Source organism: Littorina saxatilis, linkage group LG8, assembly GCF_037325665.1.
Source record: "Littorina saxatilis isolate snail1 linkage group LG8, US_GU_Lsax_2.0, whole genome shotgun sequence".
NCBI classification, from domain to species: domain Eukaryota; kingdom Metazoa; phylum Mollusca; class Gastropoda; order Littorinimorpha; family Littorinidae; genus Littorina; species Littorina saxatilis.
This window is the reverse complement of record NC_090252.1, coordinates 41822079-41845730: the sequence shown is the minus strand read 5'-3', so window position 1 is coordinate 41845730 and position 23652 is coordinate 41822079. Positions and strand designations below refer to the sequence as shown.

The 23652-nt window shown below is 41.2% G+C and overlaps 2 protein-coding genes across 2 annotated transcripts in view; one reads left to right on the top strand and one right to left on the bottom strand.

Moving 5' to 3' along the window:
• LOC138973593 (uncharacterized) overlaps nt 1-23652 on the top strand; it is a 409985-nt gene that overhangs the window by 120757 nt on the left and 265576 nt on the right. The window lies entirely within an intron of this gene.
• On the bottom strand, nt 12960-22650 carry LOC138974360 (uncharacterized). Its single transcript, XM_070347078.1, has 6 exons — nt 22338-22650; nt 20418-20586; nt 19056-19192; nt 18180-18296; nt 15567-15731; nt 12960-13684 (listed from the first exon to the last, which is right to left on the bottom strand). Exons 1-6 carry the CDS (start codon nt 22648-22650, stop codon nt 12960-12962), a joined length of 1626 nt encoding a protein of 541 aa, XP_070203179.1.

Sequence of the window (23652 nt, the reverse complement as noted above, 5' to 3'; positions counted from 1 at the left end):
ACACAATTGTTTTGTATTTAGGTCTTGTGCTGTCAGTTTTCATTCAGTTTTCGACTGCTAAGAATAGTGCAGAATAAAAAAGATATAACAATGGTTCCTAGATAGCAATGGCAAATACTTTTTTTTATTCACCTGAGTAATCACGAGAGTCTTAGTATTCATCAGGAGTAAAAGACAGACCGGACGAAGACAAAAAGTTAACGTTGAGGTTTTCTGGGGTGTTATTCAAGCTATATCTTTGAAACTGTGCACAATTCTGATGTTTGATAACCTCAAGATAAGCCCCAAGTCTGGTCGACCCTTATCAAATTTCAAAGGCCATTGGTTTGGTTGACCCTAGTGGAATTTCAAGGATTGAAGCTTCACACACTTCCATGGTTTGATTTCCTCACAGATCTCTGGTTGACTCTCGTCACGTTTCAAATTCTCAGTGGGGTCAAGTTCGGGTGAAAAATTAAGAAGACATTTTTTGAACGTTTTTGAACTTTTAGCTTTTAAACTTTAGACACTTAAGATAAGGATAAGGATACAATGTCATATAGTCCTGTGAGGTTACCATCAGGGACATTCGGGCTGCTTTCTCACTGGGGAAAGCAAGCAGCCATACAGACCGGCGCTACCCTTTTTTCTTTCTTTTTTCTCCTGCATGTGTGTATTGATGTTTCCAAGCCCTGAGACTTTCGTTGTGAACTTGGGTTCTTTATCGTGCGCATGCGTGCACACGTGGGTGTTCGCGGACACCGATGAGAGTCTGCACACAGTTGACTCTGGGAAATAAATCCCTCGCCGAACGTTGGGGTCGAACCCACGCCGATAGAAACAACTGGTTTTGAAGCCATCGCCGCTACTGACTGAGCTATTTCCCCGCCCTTCCTGCGTTTGCTCGCCTTTAGACATGACCCATGCCTGGCTGATCCTGGTGAAATTTCATGGTCACTGTGGGGTGAAGTCGTATTATAATCAATATCTCACTTGTGTCTTTCAAGCGAGCTTCTGGACAGTTTGTCAGATAAGTTTATTTTCTGTATTATAAGTGTTTGTCTGTTAACCTTCGCCGATGGTCGTGGGTCCGTGTGGACCCAGAAGGGTGTTGAATTGCAAATATCTCTTAAACCAGTTGGAATTTTTTAATGAGCTTTTAAGAACGCCCCAGACACCAAAAAAGCGTTTATGTCCTAAAAATTCATTAATATTCAGCGAGAAGTAAAACAAGTCGCGTAAGGCGAAATTACTACATTTAGTCCAGCTGTGGAACTCACAGAATGAAACTGAACGCACTGCATTTTTTCACAATGACCATAGTCCGCCGCTAGTGCAAAAGGGAGTGAAAGTGACGAGCCTGTTCAGCGCGGTGGCGGTTGCACTGTGCTGCATAGCACGCTTTACTGTACCTCTCTTCGTTTTAACTTTATGAGCGTGTTTTTAATCCAAACATATCATATCTATATGTTTTTGGAATCAGGAACCGACAAGGAATAAGATGAAATTGTTTTTAAAACGATTTCGGAAATTTAATTTTGATCATAATTTTTGAGTCACTTGAGAAAAAGTGACTCTATGTAATCGGTCAGTGTTAGTCTGTCCGGCCGGCCGTCCGGCCGGCCGTCCGGCCGGCCGTCCGGCCGGCCGTCCGTAGACACCACCTTAACGTTGGACTTTTCTCGGAAACTATCAAAGCGATCGGGCTCATATTTTGTTTAGTCGTGACCTCCAATGACCTCTACACTTTAACGATGGTTTCGTTGACCTTTGACCTTTTTCAAGGTCACAGGTCAGCGTCAAAGGAAAAATTAGACATTTTATATCTTTGACAAAGTTCATCGGATGTGATTGAAACTTTGTAGGATTATTCTTTACATCAAAGTATTTACATCTGTAGCCTTTTACGAACGTTATCAGAAAAACAAGGGAGATAACTAGCCTTTTCTGTTCGGCAACACACAACTTAACGTTGGGCTTTTCTCGGAAACTATAAAAGTGACCGGGCTCAAATTTTATGTGAACGTGACTCATTGTGTTGTGAATAGCAATTTCTTCCTGTCCATCTGATGCCTCATATAATATTCAGAACTGCGAAAGTGACTCGATCGAGCGTTTGCTCTTCTTGTTATATTTTTAATTTTCAGAGCTTGTTTTTAATCCGAATATAACATATTTATATGTTTTTGGAATCAGAACATGATGAAGAATATAATAAAAGTAATTTTGGATCGTTTTATAAAAAAATAATTTTAATTACAATTTTCAGATTTTTAATGACCAAAGTCATTAATTAATTTGTAAGCCTCCATGCTGAAATGCAATACCGAAGTCCGGCCTTCGTCGAAGATTGCTTGGCCAAAATTTCAATCATTTTGATTGAAACATAAAGGTGTGACAGTGCCGCCTCATCTAAATCAAAAGCCTGATATGACGTCATTAAAGACATTTATCGAAAAAATGAAATAAACGTCGGGGGATTTCATACCCAGGAACTCTCATGTAAAATTTCATAAAGATCGGTCCAGTAGTTTAGTCTGAATCGCTCTACACACACACGCGCACACACACACACACACACACACACACACACACACACACACACACACACACACACACACACACACACACACACACACCACGACCCTCGTCTCGATTCCCCCTCTAGGTCAAATTTAGACTACACACGGAAGACATCGTGGGGCCGTGCGGACCCATGTTTCTCAATCTGAAGGAACTTGCATAAAAACTAGGGAGAGAAGTCACAAACCTTCAGGTATTGGCTCTAAACATCATTTTCTACGATCTGTTTAATTTTGGAGTTAATAAGCAAGTCGCGTGGAGCGAAATTAATACATAACAATGTGGGTCCGCACGGCCCCACGATGTCTACAGAAGGGTATTCACGTTTTTCCTTTTTTGAGAAAATTAGTGGGCACGGTAATAATTAAATTAATAATATTTAATTTAATTACTTCTCGCGGAAATTTAACCACGGCGTCTACGGAAGGGGATGCACGTTTTTGCTTCTTTGGAAAGCATGGGTCTACGGAAGGGGATGCACGTTTTTCCTTCTTTGAGAAGCATGGGTCCGCAGGGTCCCACGATGTCTTCTGTGTGTAGTCGATAACCCGGTCCGGCAAAGGTTAAAAGAGCGCTGGGTAGAAGATCAGTGAACGTAACGTTATGTTTTGTTATAAATGTAACGTTCCAAGAACATTTATTATTATTGTTTATGCAGTATAAACATTCATCAGAAATGGTCATTTTGCTTCATCTTCAGGCGATGAAATTGTACAATCCAATGCCTCATCGCCAGTGTCAGAGGGCAGCCTGTCTGATGATTTCCTGCGTATCATCCCCTTTACTTCATCAAGCAGCAGTCTGTCGGATGATGACCCTGACCGCCCAAACGTCCGTAGTTCTTCGTCCGTGACAACTACTACCACAGTGCACCCCGCGCCCAAAACCGACGGGATGGCTGCAATGACGATCGCCGACTCATGGGGTGAACCATCGCTTGACAGAAATGCTAGTATGTTGCCAACGTCTGGCAGCATCTTCGGTGAAGATGCTACCCACCCAAGAGTTTCTTGCGCGGATGAGTTGAAAACGGCGACTACAGTACATACTGGGGAAGAAGAGGCCGCTGTGACGCCCGCTGCCGCATGGGCAGAACCATTGTATGAAAACAACATCTCAATACCACCATGCCATACTTTGAATGATGACTACCTTCAACCGATTGTCTCGACCTTGGCTAGGGAACGCCCTGGCCCTCCAGCCAACATGAGTGCTGGCACAATGAGCACTGCCTCAGATGGTGCACCCCAGAGAGAAAGCACTACACAAGTATCAGCACCAATGTCGCACAACAGCCTGCCTGATGACTACCTTCACCCCATTGCCTCAGTCTTGGAAGGAGCAATGCCTGCTACTCAAGCTCGTTCTAACCGGCCAACTCAAGGGAGGACTGCCTCAGTGACCACTGCCTCAGATGTTCAACCTCAACAAGGAAACGTGGTTGTCAAGCACTTGCCACACAACAACCTGCCTGATGATAACTTCAACCCCGTTTCCTCAGCCCTGGACAAGAAAACAACCGCTAACACAGTACAGCCAAAACCGCCGGGTGAAAGAGAAGCTGTTTATGAACCACCATACGAAAACACGATGGAAATGTCACCGCGCCTTTCACACAGCACTCTGCCTGATGACTACCTGCATCATGTTACCTCCACTCAGGATTTACCTACATCTATTATTGAGCTGAGCTCTTCATATTTAACCTCAAGAGCCAGCACTAGATCCAGATCGGATCCACCTTATGAAAACACCAGAGAAATGTCACCATCACTATCAGACAACACTCTGACTGATGACTACCTGCATCCTGTAGCCTCCACTACAGAGGCAGCAACAACAACTACAGTAACAAACTATCCATGTTTGGTCACACCGACCAACACTGACTCCACGTATGAACCACCTTACGAAAACATAGAAAAATCCCCATCGGTATCTGAGGATTAGGCACAACTAATCCCTTCTTTCCGATTTCCCGACCGACCCTATCTATTTCCTCCCGACCCTTGTCTTGTATCAACAGAAAGTGCAGAGTCTTAGGAACACAGCGGTACCGAAATCAAGAGTATAAGCCAAGAAACAAAGACACAAGAAACAATTGAAAACGATGACTGCCTAAAGTAATTATTTAGTTCACCATCGCCTTAATGCACGATAATTTTGAGTTTGTAATGGGTGATTGTGAACTGTCGAGCTTTTACCTGGCTGTGTCCAGCCTCATACGAGTACTAGTCAGTCTGCTTGTTATTCTTGTCAAGGTGACGTCTCCTGTGGGTGACCGACTCAGACCCTCGGACCAAGAGTCTTGGTCAACAAACCTGTTGTTTTATTATTAAATGTACAAGCTATTCATGACCTTATGTTACTGTTTGATGATCAACCTTTGAATGTGTATTTTTTAACTGTAAGGCCAAAAAAAAAATTGTCTGTTTCTGGTCACCCGACCGACCCTATATTTCGGCGCCGACCCTAAACTTTTTTTTCCAAACTCAAACATTTTTTTTTTTTTTTTTTGGTGGTAAAGGACAGGGTGAGAAAATGAACAACAAAAACGTGTGAAAACGAAAGTCCGCTGACGATTTGTAAATGTGTTGAGTGTCTTGTCTCTATGTATAGTGAATCCAGTCTCTTTGCGTGATTTTTAAAGTTAGTTTTATTGGTCTACATTTGGGGTAAAAAAAAAAAAATCCCTACCTACCTACTGCCTCGGTCTCACATCTACGAATGTCACCCGACTTTAGGTAGTCGGCTGGAAGTCGGAAAGTTCGTGAGAATTAGCAATTTTGTTTTTGAAAAGTCGGTTAGTTCGGAAGGCCCTTCAGAAATTTTCAAAACAGTCGGAAGAGCCTCCCGACTCAGACGAATAGAAATTTGTCGGGTGGTTGTCGTAAGCGTGTCGGTTTAGTCGTAAGGCGATTCTGATTAGTCGTAACGGTAGTCGGAAGACTCGTAAGGGTGGTCGGATTTGTCGGTAGCATAGTTTCGTTCGGATTAGTCGTAAGGGCAGTCTGATTTGTCGTTAGGACAGTCGTTAGCTAGTCGGTTTAGTCGTTACACTGGTCGTGAGAGTCGGCTATTGTTCGGAAGTTTTTCAGCCGGGCCTGTCGTAACTGCAGTCGGAATTGTCGTTACTGCAGTCGGAAGTGTCTGGACACATGTCGGATTTGTCGGCCCTAAAGTCGGGTGGTTGTCGTCTGCTTGTCGGCTACATGGTCGGATAAGTCGTAAGGACAGGTCGGGAGTGAAATTTGGAGCCGAATTTGCATCCGACACTTCCGACCTAGCCGACTTAACTATCCCCGACACTTCCGAAAAATCGTATATGTGAGACCGAGGCATACCCTTTTTTTTTTAGCCATGTTACCAGAAACAGACAATTTTTTTTTGTGGCCTAAGCATTATACTGTTGTGTGTGTGGTACCTAGAAAGATGTTCTAGTCTTGTTTACGGCAATCCTGTTGACTCCGACAGTAAGCATACGTGTATTTAAGACCTTAAGTCACTTTTCAAGTGAATTACCTGTACTATATTTTCTGTATGTAAAAAGTGTAAAGAAATGTATATTTATTGTCCAAATTAAAGCATTACACTGACGTTAAAACATTAATCATGTTTCATCATGCCCACATAATGCCGCAAATCAATTAAGTAAGCTTCGTCTCTTTGAGATGGCTGCATTGATGTCCACATCAGTAAACGTATTTCTCTTCATCGTCGTGGCGCGAACATTCTTCTAAAGAATGAACCCCTAACAACAAAACAAGTTAAAAGCCCTGAATATGCTCCCATTGCATAAGCAATCGTTGTGCAATAAAGCTATTACAATGTATTAGGTGTTTCATGTATATGCAAACATTATTGCACAGAGCTAACAGTCGGTATGGATCTCTATTTTGTTCCACCTATACCTCGCATCAACCTCCACAAAACAAGTTTTTCATTTTCTGGAACTTCAGTCTGGAATTCTCTTCCCCAGAGTCTGAAATCTGTAAAATCCGTCAACAGTTTTTGTCAGGACTAGAAAAAGGGTATACTCTACAAAAGACTCCAGAAGGTGGCGTTCACACGAACAAAACAACTAACACCAATTTTCTAGTTCTGCATTGTTTATATATCATTAATTCATTCGTCCATCACATTGCTATTCATTCATACATTTTGGTAAGAAAACTATCTCAGGTTTTCTTCCTTGCGCTGCGGCCTTGGTTCCAGTTTGTCCGCCAGCGATTCTTGTCAAGTATGGGGTGATGGGAAGGAAGGGAAATATGGGGTACAGGGATACAGGTTACCGGTTTCGTAGAGGTCTGTTATTCATCTGGTTGGAGGGTTCTCCATCCAGATTCCTCTGTACCAGTCTCGCCACGGTGCATATCAACCAGTCATCTCTCGCGCTCATAGTCAGTGATTCAGGAGACGTGTCTGAGATCGCGCACGGGGAACCCTGATAATTAATATACCATCCATAAGTCACACTTGAATGAACATAGTAAAGACGTCTGTTCCCAATTCATTCCTCACACGGAGACACGGACATATGACAACAACAACATTGCAAAGCATACACTACACAACACATTTATATAATCTATTCCCACTTTGCAACTGTCATAAATAATATCTCTGTACACTCACCATTCTGACGAAACTATTTCCATTCACACGTTTACAACTCACTGCCTCCACACACACAGTATTCATTGGTTGCACGCGCTAACTTCAGTCGCACGAGATTGTCGTCTATAACTCGACTGAACTTGATACAACTTATGGAAACAATTCTGACCACGTAAATCCCCTCTCTCTCTCACCGCTCTGCCCGACATTACTCACGCACCACCTATTTTGTGGTTATTGCCTTTTATATCTGCCCTGTCACCACTCAATACTCAGTTTACATCATTTATGCAACCAACGTATACATACCTTTTCTGTGCTTCACAGATACAAGGGTGATTCTTCAGCACGGTAAATACACAGGCTAGCTTTCTACCTCGTGTATTGCTTGTCTATATCCAGAGCAAGCCTAGTCCTCTCCTTACGACTACTACCGGCTATTTCACTATAGCCACGTCTGGCTATCCTATAGCGGAACGACCTCTCTTGTCGTTCGCTCATCGAACAATGCTCTCTCAGCAGCTAGGCCCTGTCACGTCACTTGACTTTTCCCGCGAAGCCGTGATTAGCCTGCTATCCATCCGCGCGTGACATGTGACAATATAGTCGGTAACACATTTACAGATTCTTGACAGTTTTAAACAGCAGTTCATACGTGTATGATAAAGACTAGAATTGATTTGAATGATGTTTATAATTGCATACTATGTTTGCTTATTGTTCAATTGTTATTTTTATTATTTACTCTCTGTCTCTTTCTCTCTCTCTCACACTCTCCCTTTTTGTATTTTCATTATTTTTGTTATTATCAAAGTTATTTCCATTGTCATTATTATTTGAATTCTTTATATGTAATAATTTTTTTCTTATGCATGATTTTAATAAATGTCTTTGATTATAAATTTATTTATGTGATTTTTATTTACCCATTGTCTTCTCAATCTTGTTAAACATTTGTTTTATCTATATACCTTTTCATTTGATTGCATATGGTTTGTTTGTTTGTTATTGTTTTTGTTGTTATTGTGTGTGTGTGTGTGTGTGTGTGTGTGTGTGTGTGTGTGTGTGTGTGTGTGTGTGTGTGTGTGTGTGTGTGTGTGTGTGGTGTGTGTGTGTGTGTGTGTGTTTGGTTTATTTCTTCTTGTCTTCTTTATTGTGGTCTTTCAAACTTTCTCGTTATTATTATTTTTTAAACTTTTTTTGTGGTAGGGTTGCCACGCACATCATTGTGGGACGTTTGATCAATTAACATGCATCCGTCCACACACAATGCATTTTTATACACCCTTCAACATTTACCACTCGAGGAAAACTAGAATATTATGATCCATGAAATAGATGAAAGGCAGCTACGGATATATCGATAATAACTAACTACACAAACTGTGTATACATTCAAACATTTCTGTTTAACCTTCACCGGATCACGGGTTTTCTTTCTTTATTCTTTATTTGGTGTTTAACGTCGTTTTCAACCACGAAGGTTATATCGCGACGAGGGAAAGGGGGGAGATGGGATAGGGGAAAGGGGGGGGGGGGGGGAGATGGGATAGAGCCACTTGTTAAGTGTTTCTTGTTCACAAAAGCACTAATCAAAAAATTGCTCCAGGGGCTTGCAACGTAGTACAATATATGACCTTACTGGGAGAATGCAAGTTTCCAGTACAAAGGACTAAACATTTCTTACATACTGCTTGACTAAAATCTTTACAAACATTGACTATATTCTATACAAGAACCACTTAACAAGGGTAAAAGGAGAAACAGAATCTGTTAGTCGCCTCATACGACATGCGGGGTGCAGAGAAATAAGGATGTGGAAAAGAAGACTTTTGGTAAGTGAAATAAAGGTGATGGATCCAGTCAGGTAGAAATAAGACAACAAGAAAAGAATTGGAAAACTGCAGGGAATAGTAGGGAGAGTTTTCTTGGAAGGAAATATAGGTGAAAGGACTGGTAAGGCAGAAATAAGACAAAAGAAGAGAAGAAACAGAACCTTTAGTCGCCCCTTACGACATGCTGGGTAGCATCGGGTAAATTCTTTCTAGTCCCAACCAATATGGGATTCCCCCTAACCCGCGGAGGGTGATCACGGGTTGGACTACACAGTCCGGATGATGTGGGCCGTGAACGACCCATACTTTTCTGAAGAAGGATTCAACGTAAAACGTGCGGGTTCTACACGACCCACGCCATTCGAATAGGGATAAAGCTGTTGCAGCCTTTTTGCAGAATATGGGTCGTACACGACCCACGCAATCCGAAAAAGGACAAACAACGTAACATTTTTTACGTAATTCCGTATGGGTCGTCCATGACCCACATCATCAGGACTGTGTTCAAATTACGTCATCGTTTATTTGTTTGTTTACAAAGATAATCTTTCAAAAGTTGATTAATGGGATGGTCGTATGGTGATTAGAGATTACGTGAAGTCTTAATTTAAAACTCCGAATAGTTTTAGAGATAAAGATGATTTTGTAAGGCTCTGGGTCGTCCACGACCCACGAAGCACAGTGAAGGTTAAAGACACATTTCTGATGTAAATGGCAAACAGATAAGACATGCGTACATTCACAACATTAGGACAAAAACAGACAGATAAATAAAACATAAAATTCACCTGCAAGTAATACAGGAACATAAAACACGCTGAGTACAATACTGATAACACGGCGGAGAGAGCGAGGGGGGGGGGGGGGGGGGGGGGTTAGATAGTGATGGTGGTGATACCATTTACAATTGATACAATTTTAAACACAAATATAAATGATACACTCTTCCTCAAAGTTCCACCCAGCTATAAACACAATGACAAAGAATTGCAAAAGCATAAGACACTATTACACCCAAAAAGTTAGTCAGGACAACATACAGACTAAGAGATAACACAAGCAGACAGACATAAGACATGCTTACATACACACTCTTAATCAAAGTCTCATACAAAATTACATTTTAAACTTAATAAAAGACAAAATGAAATAGACAATTTACCCTGGTCAGTAACCTAACATAAAAACACATTAATAATGAAATACAAAATTTATACAAATAACTCCGGAAAAAACAAACACCATTCGATGTTTACTTAAAGGTAACAAATATTCGCATAAGGTGACCAATCAGAACAAAATTCCACATATCTATTCCTGATAAAAATTCATTTTCTTTTCAATCTGATATCGGAACTAAACCCTGAAGTTTACATTTATAGATATAACATTTGCCCCCAAAAGTGATCAAATCTAAACCATAATCAGTGTTAACATTATCATCATCACCAACTATTGCGAGGTATGATTTAAACAAAATGATCAAACCGCGATTATACAAGTCTCAGGCCACTGATCATGAAAAGTAATATATCATGTGAAAGGCCAACCATTTAACCAGAGATCTGTAGCTGGTACACCTCTAAGAGATGACGTCATTAAGTTACTACTTCATAACTGACGAGGTTTTAAAATACGTTGGGTTGTGCTTCAAAAAGGGGCCTCTTGTCAAGCGCCATGAAAATCTTCACTTCTTTGAAAGAGTGTAGCTGGATGATGGTACAAAGAAAATGTCTACAACGCTGAAGAAAGTTACATGAATCAAAGTTGTTACATATTCTATAATCCGACAAAAGAGAAGGTAAATCAAAAATGAGGAAAAGGGGAATAACTCTGTCAGGCCAAAAAAACTTCAAACGAGATTAATGTAGCTGCTTTGTCAAAATTCAGGAACTAAGATTAAAAAGTGTACATGCGAGTATAAAGTGCAAAACTTAAACTTTCATATGGTCCAGTCCAGATAATTCTACCCAATGATCTTCCGCTTCAAAAGCTGGCCGCAAAATGCGTGCCTCATTAGCTGACAGGGGAACAGAAGGAGCATCAGGGTCCTCTGGCACGCGATTTGCTCAACCGTTGTGAACCCAGTAGACCCAAATTTGTTGTTACTGTAGTCATTGATTATGAGACTTTTGTTTCCTTCTACTTTAGTGCCAGAGAACACAGAAACAACGCGTGTCAATACCAAAATTACGAGATGTATCACATTTGTAAGCAAGGTTTTCAAAGCAGAAACAGGGTTATTCGCTGTATTTTTCGACCACGAAGGTGCCGCTGTTGTCGATATTATGTCTACTAACAGCACAGTCATTGTCACGTACTATGCTGAAACCTTTTTACCCAAACGTATGTACGAGTTTAGCCGTCAGCGACCAAACTGCGAAACCCAGACTTCCCTTCTCCTCCATGAAAATGTCAGTCTCCACAAAATACGGGCCGCAACTTCATTCCTAAAAGACCAAATGATCCCATTTTTGCCTCACACATTCTTCTGGCCTGATTACACCCCTTGTGATTTCTGGTTATACCCTCTTTGAAAATCAGACTTTTTGCCAACAAATTTCACTGCACCCAGGACCTCAACAAAGCCGTCAAATCAGAGCTCAAAAGTAACCCTAAATAAGACCACCGCGTAGGTCTCTTCTGATTGGCTTAGGCACTTGTGACTTTGCATCGATGTAGGAGGAGAGTAGTTCTAATGATTGCTGTATTTTGGGCCAGATACGCCAAACTGTCTCTGCGAAAATCACATTCGATCATTTTGTTTGGATCATACCTCGTATCAATCTGTTGCAAAATGTCAATCGTTCACAATGCAAACATTCTGTGTGCAATATGTTATTCAGTTCAATCCAGAAGGTTTTAAAAATCTTACATTCCCAAATATTCTTTCCATACCATCCCGAAGAAGGCAGTTATATGCCGAACTATTGATTTAAACTTACCTTAACTGGTTACTGGTGTGTGTTTTTTTAAATTTAAATATTCCCAAAATAAGTAAAACGTTGTCTCTTCGTGATAGCCACAGAAAGTACAAAACGGTGAATCTTTAATTTTACATAAATATAATTACTTTCACTGTGTTATTCCATTTTGAAACAGCAGCTGGAATAAAGTTAGACTGCACACATCTTCTTCACAACCTGATTTCCCTTTTTATCACGGACCACACTCTACTATCTACCAAGTCATGCTGATAATTCATTGTCTTAAAATTTAATTTCCTCTTTCACAACGGATACAATTTCAGTATACAACAATATATTACTTTTAACATTTGGAAACAATTCAGAAAACTCTAAAATTAAATGTTGTCATCTTAAATTACTCTTTATTTTCTACTAAAGGATCCAACAAAATGTCTAGGGTTGGAAAAAAAATAGGATCGGTCGGGGAATCGGGAACAAGGAACTTTTTGTTCCTAATCCTCAGAAAGCGATGGTGACATTTCTATGTTTTCGTAAGGTGGTTCATACACGTACGTGGAGTCAGTGTTGGTCGGTGTGACCAAACATAGAGAGTGTGCTACTGTAGTCAGTGTTGGTCGGTGTGACCAAACAGAGAGTGTGCTACTGGAGTCAGTGTTGGTCGGTGTGACCAAACAGAGAGTGTGCTACTGGAGTCAGTGTTGGTCGGTGTGACCAAACATAGAGAGTGTGCTACTGTAGTCAGTGTCGCTGCCTCTTAAATAGAGGCTACAGGAAGTAGGTAGTCATCAGGCAGAGTGTTGTCTGAGAGTGATAGTGTCATTTATGTGGTGTTTTCAGATCTGGACCTAGTGCTGGCCCTTAGGGTCAAACATGAAGAACTCAGCTCAAGAATATATGTGGCTAACTCCTGAGTGGACGCTACAGGATAATGTAATCATCATGCAGAGTGCTGTGTGAAAGGGGCGGTGACTTGTCCATCATGTTTTCGTACGGTGGTTCAACAACGTCGTCTCCTTCACTTAACTGTTTTGGCTGTACTGTTGCAGCGGTTGTTTTCTTTCCTAGGGTGGAGATTATCATCAGGCGGGTTTTTGTGTGGTTGAGGCTTGGCTACGGATTCTCCTGCTTGTGGTTGAACATCTGAGGCAGTTCTCACTGAGGCAGTCCTCCCTTGAGAAGGCCTGTCAGAACGTGCTGGAGTAGCAGGCCTTGCTCCTTCCAAGACTGAGGCAACGGGGTGAAGGTAGTCATCGGACAGGCTGTTGTGCGACATTGGTGCCGAGACAATCGGTTGAAGGTAGTCATCATTCGAAGTGTGGCATGGTGGTATTGACGCTGTTACGTTGTTTTCATACAATGGTTCAGCCAATGCAATAGCAGCCTCTTCTTCTCCAGAGCCTGTAGTCGCCGTTTTCAATTCATCCGCACATAAAGCTTTTGGGTGGTTTACATCTTCACCCAAGGTGCTTTCAGAGGTTGGCAACATACTTGCATTTCGGTCAAGCGGTGGTTCATCCCATGAGTCGGCGATCGTCATAGCAGCCATCCAGTTGGTTTTGGGCGCGGGGTGCACTGTGGCAGTAGTTGTCACGGACGAAGAACTACGGACGTTTGGGCGTGCAAGGTCATCATCCGACAGACTGCTGTTTGATGAAGGACAGGCGATGATACGTAGGAAATCGTCAGACAGACTGCCTTCTGACAATGGTGAAGAGGCATTGGAGTGTACACTTTCATCGCCTGATGATGAAACAAAATGACAATTTCTGATGAATGCTTATACTGCATTAATTACAATAATAAATGTTCTTGGAACGTTACATTTGCAACAAAACAAAACGTTTCGTTCACTAATCCTTGGCCCAGCGATCTTTCAATTGGAGAGACAGAAAAACATTTATAATAATGAAAATAAACTTATCTGACAAATTGTCCAGAAGCTCGCTTGGAAGCCACAAGTGAGATAATGATTATAATACGACTTCACCCGACAGTGACTTTGACATTTCACCAGGATCAGCCAGGCATGGGTCATTTCTAAAGGCCAGCAAACGCTGGAAGGGCGGGGAAATGGCTCAGTCGGTAGCGGCGATGGCTTCAAAACCAGTTGTCTACATCGGCGTGGGTTCGACCCCCACGTTCGGCGAGGGATTTATTTCCCAGAGTAAACTTTGTGCAGACTCTCATCGGTGTCTGAACACCCTCGTGTGCACGCATGCACACGATAAAGAACCCAAGTTCACAGCGAAAGTCTCAGGGCTTGGAAACATCAATACACGCATGCAGGCAGGTACAAAAATGGGTAGCGCCGTATACTGTATGGCAGCTCGCTTTCCCAGGGAGAAAGCAGCCCGAATTCCATGAGGGTAACCTCACAGGACTCTATGAAATTGTATCCTTATCCATATCCTAAGTGTCTGAAGTTTAAAAGCTGAAAGTTCAAAAACGTTAAAGAAATGTCTTCTTAATTTTTCACCCGAACTTGACCCCACTGAGACTTTGAAACGTGACGATAGTCAACCAGATATCTGGGAGGACATCAAATCATGGAAGTGTGTGAAGCTTCAAACCTTGAAATTCCGCTAGGGTCAACCAAACAAATGGCCTTTGAAATTTGGTAAGGGTCGACCAGACTTCACTTGGGGCTTATTTGGAGGTCATCAAACATCAGAATTGTGCACAGTTTCAAAGAATTATAGCTTGAATAACACCCCAGAAAACCTCAACGTTAACTTTTTGTCTTTTACTTCTCATGAATGCTAGACTCTCGTGATTACTCAGGTGAAGACAAAGATATTTGCCGTTGCTATCTAGGCAATCGTTTATTATATCTTTTACTCTGCACTATTTTTAAAACAGTTAAAACCTGAATGAAAACTGACAGCACAATACCTGATTACAACAAGAAGAGCAAACGCTCGATCGAGTCACTTTCGCAGTTCTGAATATTATATGAGGCATCAGATGGACAGGAAGAAATTGCTATTCACAACACAATGAGTCACGTTCACATAAAATTTGAGCCCGGTCACTTTTATAGTTTCCGAGAAAAGCCCAACGTTAAGTTGTGTGTTGCCGAACAGAAAAGGCTAGTTATCTCCCTTGTTTTTCTGATAACGTTCGTAAAAGGCTACAGATGTAAATACTTTGATGTAAAGAATAATCCTACAAAGTTTCAATCACATCCGATGAACTTTGTCAAAGATATAAAATGTCTAATTTTTCCTTTGACGCTGACCTGTGACCTTGAAAAAGGTCAAAGGTCAACGAAACCATCGTTAAAGTGTAGAGGTCATTGGAGGTCACGACTAAACAAAATATGAGCCCGATCGCTTTGATAGTTTCCGAGAAAAGTCCAACGTTAAGGTGGTGTCTACGGACGGCCGGCCGGACGGCCGGCCGGACGGCCGGCCGGACAGACTAACACTGACCGATTACATAGAGTCACTTTTTCTCAAGTGACTCAAAAAATGTGTGTCCAATTTTTTCTCTCGATTTTAAAGGAGGACACTATATCCTACGTTCGAATATATCAATTGAAAAAGAATGACAGTTCAGAAAGAGAAAAAGATGCAACAACCAGGGGGACGAATCTGAAAATGGTAAGTAAACGATCCCCTACTTGTTTCCGAGTCGTCAGAGATCTCAGTATAGATGTGGTCGTGCACCCTGATGAAGGAGTCCCGGTGGTCCTGTGCTGCAGGCTGCACGTGGAACATGACGGCGTCTGGTGCTCGTCGTCTGAACGTGTGAGGAGCGGGAGGTAGTGGGAGTCTTGATATTTTTCCTAGAAATCAACATTTCACTGATTAGATGACCAAGAAATGTCATATGAAAGCAGCAGTTGCCTTGAATGAACCTCTGAATAATTCAGTGTAGACTCGTCCTGATGTTTTGCCAGCAAGATTCTTTGTGTCTATGGTAACTCAGCGTTTGTGTTTGCTTCTCACTTGTATTTTAAATGGTTTAGTTATAATTTTTCTTTAAAAAGATAATGTATGTACTTTAAAGCCCTACTCTGCCTCACAGGAGGTTAACAGAACGATGGCATCTTTTACTAAAACAGCAATACTAACCTTATGGGACACAGTCACAATAGTATTCTACAACATTAAATGACACTTACAGATCACTTGAATTGATATTTAGCACGCGTATACCACACACCAGTTCTCTTGGTATATTCAACCCCCGACCCATCGGGGCCCCGTGTGACCCACTTTTTCATACATGATCAATTTAGTCGTTTGCGCTTTCAATCCTACTCTATATCTGCAAAAGCATGTTATTTTGCACTTATGAATCTAAAATACAACCCCAGCACAACGTTATAACTATAGGGCGCTCACTAGAACAAATGACTGATGAGACACAAAACAGAGTGGCGGGATCTTCAAAGAAACTGTAGCAGTTTGCGAGAAATTCGTCTGCTTTGGCAATGGTAAGATGCAGCTCATTTGATGTGATAGTCGTCTTGTTACGGAAGTACGTTTGTATGCGCGGAATACTCACTCTACACAGGCACAGCAACAAACAGTATCAAATGGTTAAAATCTTTTTTTAGTCGACCAGCATTTAAAAAAAGCCAACGTCGTATCGTTTTTGGTAGCCCACTTCCCCGTCATCAATTCAAAATAGCTGCAAGTTGGACGCACCATTCGACCCTTTTACCAGGTTTGCTTGACATACAGCCTTTCTAACTTTTAAAACTTCGAACTGTACTGACTTCGTTTTGATTAAAAAATAATTTTTTGGTGTTTTAACAATAATCATTTAGATTTTAAAAGTTAGGTCTAGCGCAAAAACAAGGCTTCCGAGTTTTATCAATGTACGTCCTTTCTAACTGCACAAAATACATTCTTTGATAATTCCTCACTCTCAACGGAAAGCAGCCAGGATGTTCCTGTTCGGTGAGAGTTCAAATGGAAGTTTGTTTGTACTGTATAAAAAGGCTCGGGGAGCTCAGTGAACAGAAACAGATGGTTTACGGGAGGCGGAGGGTAGCTGTAAACACAGAGCCATTTTCTGACAAGGAATGCCATGTGGTGCCAAAAGACACATTTCCATGTTTATGGACATTAGAGTTTTCTTATCTTATCTTATCTTATCTTAAAAGGAAGCATGTTTGATTGATATTGTCGGCAAAACGGCACAAAACCTCGATCTATAGACGCTGACTCAAAGGCACGGTCCTTCCCATGAAACAAATATGTTTTAATATTTCACATTTGACCAGGCTTTCAAATGATGCAAGACTGTCTATCTATTTTCACACTTCTCCGACGTCTAGGGGACACAGCTCAGTCCCGGCCAATAAAAAGCCAACATGCGCCTGAAGCAAGTCAACCTCACTAAGTGTGAAAGCGTGCTAGACAGTGGATAGTTGTGCAAGGTCCTAGTTTCTCGAACAAGTGTCATTTTGATGCAACGGGGGGAGAGAAAGAGAGAGAGACAGACAGACAGACGGACAGACGGACAGGGACAGAGAGAGATAAACTGAAAGACAGGCAGACACAGATAGAAACCTATCTTTTGTCAACGGTACCAATCTTACCTAATCTTGACGTCTGCAGAAACAAAACAAATATTCGCAACAGTTGCTTATTTTTGTTCTGTAGCTATTAACTATTGCTAACTGAGATATGCGATTATATCGTTAAAAATAATAATAGGTATTAGGCATTAAAAACATGTTTGGCACCTGCCCAGACTCCTGTATAATAATGAAATACTGTATTCAGGAATTTGAAAATAAGTGCAAGAAGTGTAAAATGCATTAAACGTCACCTAATGTGTATACTTATATCTTCCGCATGTCAAGACACATCGCAGTAGTTTTTAACTTGCAAATTTGCCAAAAGGGTTTTTGCTTGAAAGGGATATTTGTGAAGATCTGACAGTGATAATAACTACGGGAGAGAAAATGTGTGATGGTCGGGGGGGGGGGGGGGGGGGGGGGGGAAACTTCGTCATATTTTCAAACTGAAAGAAAGAAAACGTTTGTGATTTCATTCCAAATTGTTATGTTGGGTATGCTCTTTACTTATTGCACTGAAAATACCACACAGGACTGACAGAGAGAACATGCAAAGCAAGTACCACCATGAATGAAAGTAGAACATCCAAAGAAAACGCGATTGTGTAAAAATAGCCCATAAACATCAAAATTCAAGAAGCAAACAAAAAACAAAAACAAAATTAACAAACAAACATACACACACACACAAAAAGATACCTTTGTGTATAAGTCGTTGGCGCCAGACGACGATAACAACGATGACGACAACAACAATGACAACAATTGGTACGATGACAGCGCCAATTGGGACACGCGAAGGCTCCGGGTTGTTCTCTGTAACGATATATATGGCATCATTATGTTGCTCTGTATTGCTCATTGATTTCGAGGTTCACCTTGTCTTTATCTCCCTCTCTCCCTCTCTGTAACTCTCTCTCTCTCTCTCTCTCTCTCTCTCTCCCTCTCTGCAACTCTCTCTCTCTCTCTCTCTCTCTCTCCCTCGCTCTCTCTGTAACTCTGTCTGTCTCTCTCTCCCTCTCTGTAATTCTCTCTCTCTCTCCCTCGCGCTCTCTCTGTAACTCTGTCTGTCTCTCTCTCCCTCTCTGTAACTCTCTCTCTCTCCCTCTCTGTAACTCTCTTCCTCTCTCTCTCTCTCTCTCTCTCCCTCTCTCTGTCTGTATCTGTCTGTCTGTCTGTCGCTCTCTCTCTGTCTGTCGCTCTCTCTCTCTCTCTCTCTCTCTCTCTCTCTCTCTCTCTCTCTCTCTCTCTCTCTCTCTCTTTCTTTCTTTCTCTCCAGTTCTTCTTTAGGGTATACGTATCTCTTTGAAATGATAACGAGAAATTGAAATTAATATTCTCATTTCGTTCAAACACGGTACACCGAACCGAAAAGTCTGAACGAAGGATACGTGTTCGAGACTTCACAACCACAAGACCAGTAAAACTGCAACACCTTTACTTGAGTATACTAGTACTTTTGTCAACTTGTCAGACATGCTGACTTAAAAAAAGGAACGCTCAAGGGAAAGGTGACTGAAACAAACTATGGAGCTATGGAGAAATGTGTGCAACGTAAGCATTAAATTGCAATACCTATGGTGAAGTACACAAAACCGTTCTCATTTCTGTTGCTCAAATCCAGCCGCCATCTTCCTTTCATCTGTGACGTCTCTTCCGGTAGTTGAATAGTCAGAGTCAGGTTTGGGACACTACCTGTCAGTGACGCTTTGCTGCCAAGATTTGAAACTTGTACTCAATAAGTGATTTACATGAAAGAGAGAGAGAGAAAGGGAGAGAGAGAGAGAGAGAGAGAGAGAGAGAGAGAAACACACACACACACACACACACACACACATAGACAGAAACTCAGACAGACAGACAGCAGGGCCGGACTAGGCTAAGAGGAGGGGGGGGGTTGCTAGAGGTGGTCCAGGGGGATCAGTTCATTTTATGGGGGGGGGTTCAAAAGTATAATGTGAAGATATGGGTGTGAAGGCGCGAAGCGCCGAGCCGACGGCGCGAAGCGCCTAGCTTGCTAGGGGGTCCGGGGGCATGCCCCCCGGAAAATTTTGAAAAAAAGGATGCAAAATGGTGCAATCTGGTGCATTCTGAGGATGATCATTACCAGTTTCAGGCAGCAGATTTTGTCACTGATTATAACCCCCAAAATTGAAACTCAATGTAAAATAAAGAAATGCATACCTCATTCAATATTTTTATATTTTTATATTTATAAGGTGGGTCCGGAAACCCTAGAAACCCCCCCCCTCCCCTCGTCCGCCCCTGGGCGGGGTCAAGGGGCAGAGCCCCATGTGGGTAGGTCATGGGTGATGGGTAGGTCATATTCTGAGATAAGAAAATGGTCGCTCCTTGCATGAAACGGCATAAAATAAGCAATAATAAAAAATGTTTTAAATAAGTAAGGTAAATGTTCAGGCTAGGAGGGGGGGGGGGGGGGGTTGCGCAACCCCCATAACCCCCCCGGTAGTCCGGCCCTGGACAGACAGACAGAGATGCATTCGACGCAATAGTAAAATCTCTGTTTGTGCGTGCTTGCTCGCGCCTGTTTGTCTTTGTGTGTATGTGTGTGTGTCAGGGTGTGTATGCACAATTTTCACAAAAATAGAAAAGTTAGCACAGTCCCTGTCATAAAATAATAATAAACCTTTAAAAATTGCAATAAGCTTTTGACGTTTTACATCATACAGTCGATGAAGAAAAACAGTTGTCTTCTTTTATGAAAATTATGTGGTTCAGAGAAAGAAACAAATCGACCACAATAACATCAGTGTGAGTAGCACAAGGTTGATATTTTATTAAAATATTTTGTTTGTTCAGAGTTTCTGTTGCATATTTTGTATTGCACAGGAACATTAACATAACAAATAAAAAAAAAGTGTTATTAAAAAGCTGAGGAGAAAAAAAATAAGCATGCACAGTCCTTGAAAAACGAACCTTGTACAGTCGGAAGGGAGTGAACTGGGGACATTTTCTGTGGCCTTGTATCTCTGCAGCTGACAGGTGACGATGTCGTGATGAAAGGCGGTGACAGGGAACTCCAGTGTATAATTGTCCTTTGAACTGGCCAGGAAGGTGAAGTTCCTGTCAGCGATCAGCGGCTCGCCTTTTTTTTACAGAATATAAGAATGAAAAAAGCTGAATCAAGGCAAGCTAGCACAAAAACGCGGGTACAACACAGAAAAAACAATAACAAGAACAAACAGGCAAAAAGAAAAAGAAAGAACGAAACAAGTCGCGTAAGGCGAAAATACAACATTTAGTCAAGCTCAGTCGAACTCACAGAATGAAACTGAACGCATTGCATTTTTTTCGCAAGACATTATACTCGTAGCATCGTCTGTCCACCGCTCGTGGCAAAGGCAGTGAAATTAACAATACAGAAAAGCGGGGTAGCGGTTGCGCTGAGGAGGATAGCACGCTTTTCTATATCTCTATTCTTTTTAACTCTCTGAACGTGTTTTTAATCCAAACATATCATATCTATATGTTTTTGGAATCAGGAACGGACAAGGAATAAGATGAAATTGTTTTTAAATCGATTTCGGAAATTTAATTTTAATCATAATTTTTATATTTTTAATTTTCAGAGCTTGTTTTTAATCCGAATATAACATATTTATATGTTTTTGGAATCAGAAAATTATGAAGAATACGATAAACGTAGTTTTAGATCGTTTTATATAAAACAAATTTAATTACAATTTTCAGATTTTTAATGACCAAAGTCATTAATTAATTTGTAAGCCTCCAAGCTGAAATGCAATACCAAAGTCCGGCCTTCGTCGAAGATTGCTTTGCCAAAATTTCAATCAATTTGATTGAAAAATGAGGGTGTGACAGTGCCGCCTCAACTTTTACAAAATGCCGGATATGACGTCATCAAAAACATTTATCCAAAAAATGAAAAAAAAGTCTGGGGATATCATTCCCAGAAACTCTCATGAAAAATTTCATAAAGATCGGTCCAGTAGTTTACTCTGAATCGCTCTACACACACACACACACACACGCACACGCACGCACACACACACACACACACACACACACACACACACACACACACACACACACACACACACACATACACCACGACCCTCGTCTCGATTCCCCCCTCTATGTTAAAACATTTAGTCAAAACTTGACTAAATGTAGAAAAGAAAAGTTACAAAAGTAAAGCATGTCTGGCCGCGATACCAGTCTGGAAACATTTCAGGCCGGATGAATTTAACCTCAAGAGACCTGACGGGCATATGCTTTACCGTATTTGAGAATAACCTGCAATGATTTATTTGAAATTGCTCCATACATATATATATATATGCTAGTTGATCGAATCAATTGTAAATGGTATACTACTTGCCAGAAGAAACTAGACACAGTCATGCATCTTGGTTTAGGTCCTTGTGATGAGATGTTCGTGCCTTTTTTATTATTTTTTTTTTAGTGGGTCGTGCAATAACAAAAACAAACACCCTCCCAACCCCACCATCCCGCAAAAAAAAAAAAACAGACACAAAAACCGTTACATTTACTGGTACGTCGACCCTAAGGTCTTTGAAGTGGACAGACAGACAGACAGACACTTATGAAATATTTATTATTTATCTTGAGATAAGTTCATTATCTGTTTCATAAGTGTCTGTCTAAAAACCTTCGGGTCGACGTACTAGTAAATGTAACGTTTTGTTTTATTCATAATGAACGTTCCAATTACCTACCATTTTGATTTTTGATTCTAAATTTTGGAACGTTGGCAGTCTATCTGTTTTGGAATTTGCCCACAAAACAGCAACAACACTATAGCAAGCGAAAACCCCGCTTAAATTAAAAAAACAATAAAAGGGTACGACTCACATTTGACATGCAGCATCTGACTTTTGTTGGAACTGGCCCCTGGCGTCTCACAGCTGATGATTCCCGTGTCGTTGCACTGGACATGGTGGATGACGAAACTCACGTGACGTAGGCTGCCACGCTTGACTGATGCGTTAGTGGACAGTACAACACCATCTCTCTTCAGCTGCGGTGGGTCTGGTGGGTTGCCGTCCTTCCACTGGCACGAGATGTTGACTGCAGTGTTCATGAACGCAGGTGAAGTCTCTGTGACTGCTCTTCCGTCGTTGTCAATTGTCAGGTTGGCAATTTCTGAGGGGTCTGAGGCACACATACGCACCCAGGCACCCACGCTCGCGCACACACACACACACACACACACACACACACACACACACACACACACACACACACACACACGCACACACACACACACACACATACATACACACACACACACACACACACACACACACACTATTCCATCAAAAGGAAAAAAACCCAATACTAGTGATGTCTTTGTGTTAAACATTTTAGCATTATTACTGAAAGAAAACACCGCGTTTTGATATGCATCTGCTCTAGGCCCAAGGAGCAACATACAACCGGAAGGTAGCTATGGAGCCCCATATGGTTATGCTTTACAATCAAACGACATAAAGCTTCATGCACATATCCTCCGTAGGACAAGCCTTAAAAGGTCGAACTTGAAAAAACACCGTGCAGATTCTTAACATAATTTTATTTTTATTATTTTTCCTTATCATTTCGGGGGTTTGTGTAAGTGACTGTTTCTATGTCAGCCAGTTGGCGTATTAATTCTTCGGGGGACTGAGGGTGCATTTTGTGCATTTACGTCGGCAACCGACAGGCCTTTTTTAGCACCATAATAGTACGTATGATATATGGCATATCAACAAAACTCTAAGAACAAAACAAGTCGCGTAAGGCGAAAATACAACATTTAGTCAAGCTCAGTCGAACTCACAGAATGAAACTGAACATACTCGTAGCATCATCTGTCCACCGCTTGTTCTGAGCGTGTTTTTAATCCAAACATATCATATCTATATGTTTTTGGAATCAGGAACCGACAAGGAATAAGATGAAATTGTTTTTAAATCGATTTCGGAAATTTTATTTTAATCATAATTTTTATATTTTAAATTTTCAAAGCTTGTTTTTAATCTGAATATAACATATTTATATGTTTTTGGAATCAGCAAATAATCACAAATTAGATGAAATTGTTTTTGGATCGTTTTATAAAAAAAATAATTTTAATTACAATTTTCAGGATTTTAATGACCAAAATTATCAATTAATTTTTAAGCCT

Coding starts and splice junctions, on each gene's coding strand:
- LOC138974360 (XM_070347078.1), bottom strand. CDS start 22,650: ATGTGTGCCTCAGACCCCTCAGAAATTGCCAACCTGACAATTGACAAC. Junction 15,732..18,179: donor CCAACGACTTATACACAAAG/GTATCTTTTTGT, acceptor GTTGATTTCTAG/GAAAAATATCAAGACTCCCA. Junction 13,685..15,566: donor CTCTGACGACTCGGAAACAA/GTAGGGGATCGT, acceptor TTTCATCATCAG/GCGATGAAAGTGTACACTCC.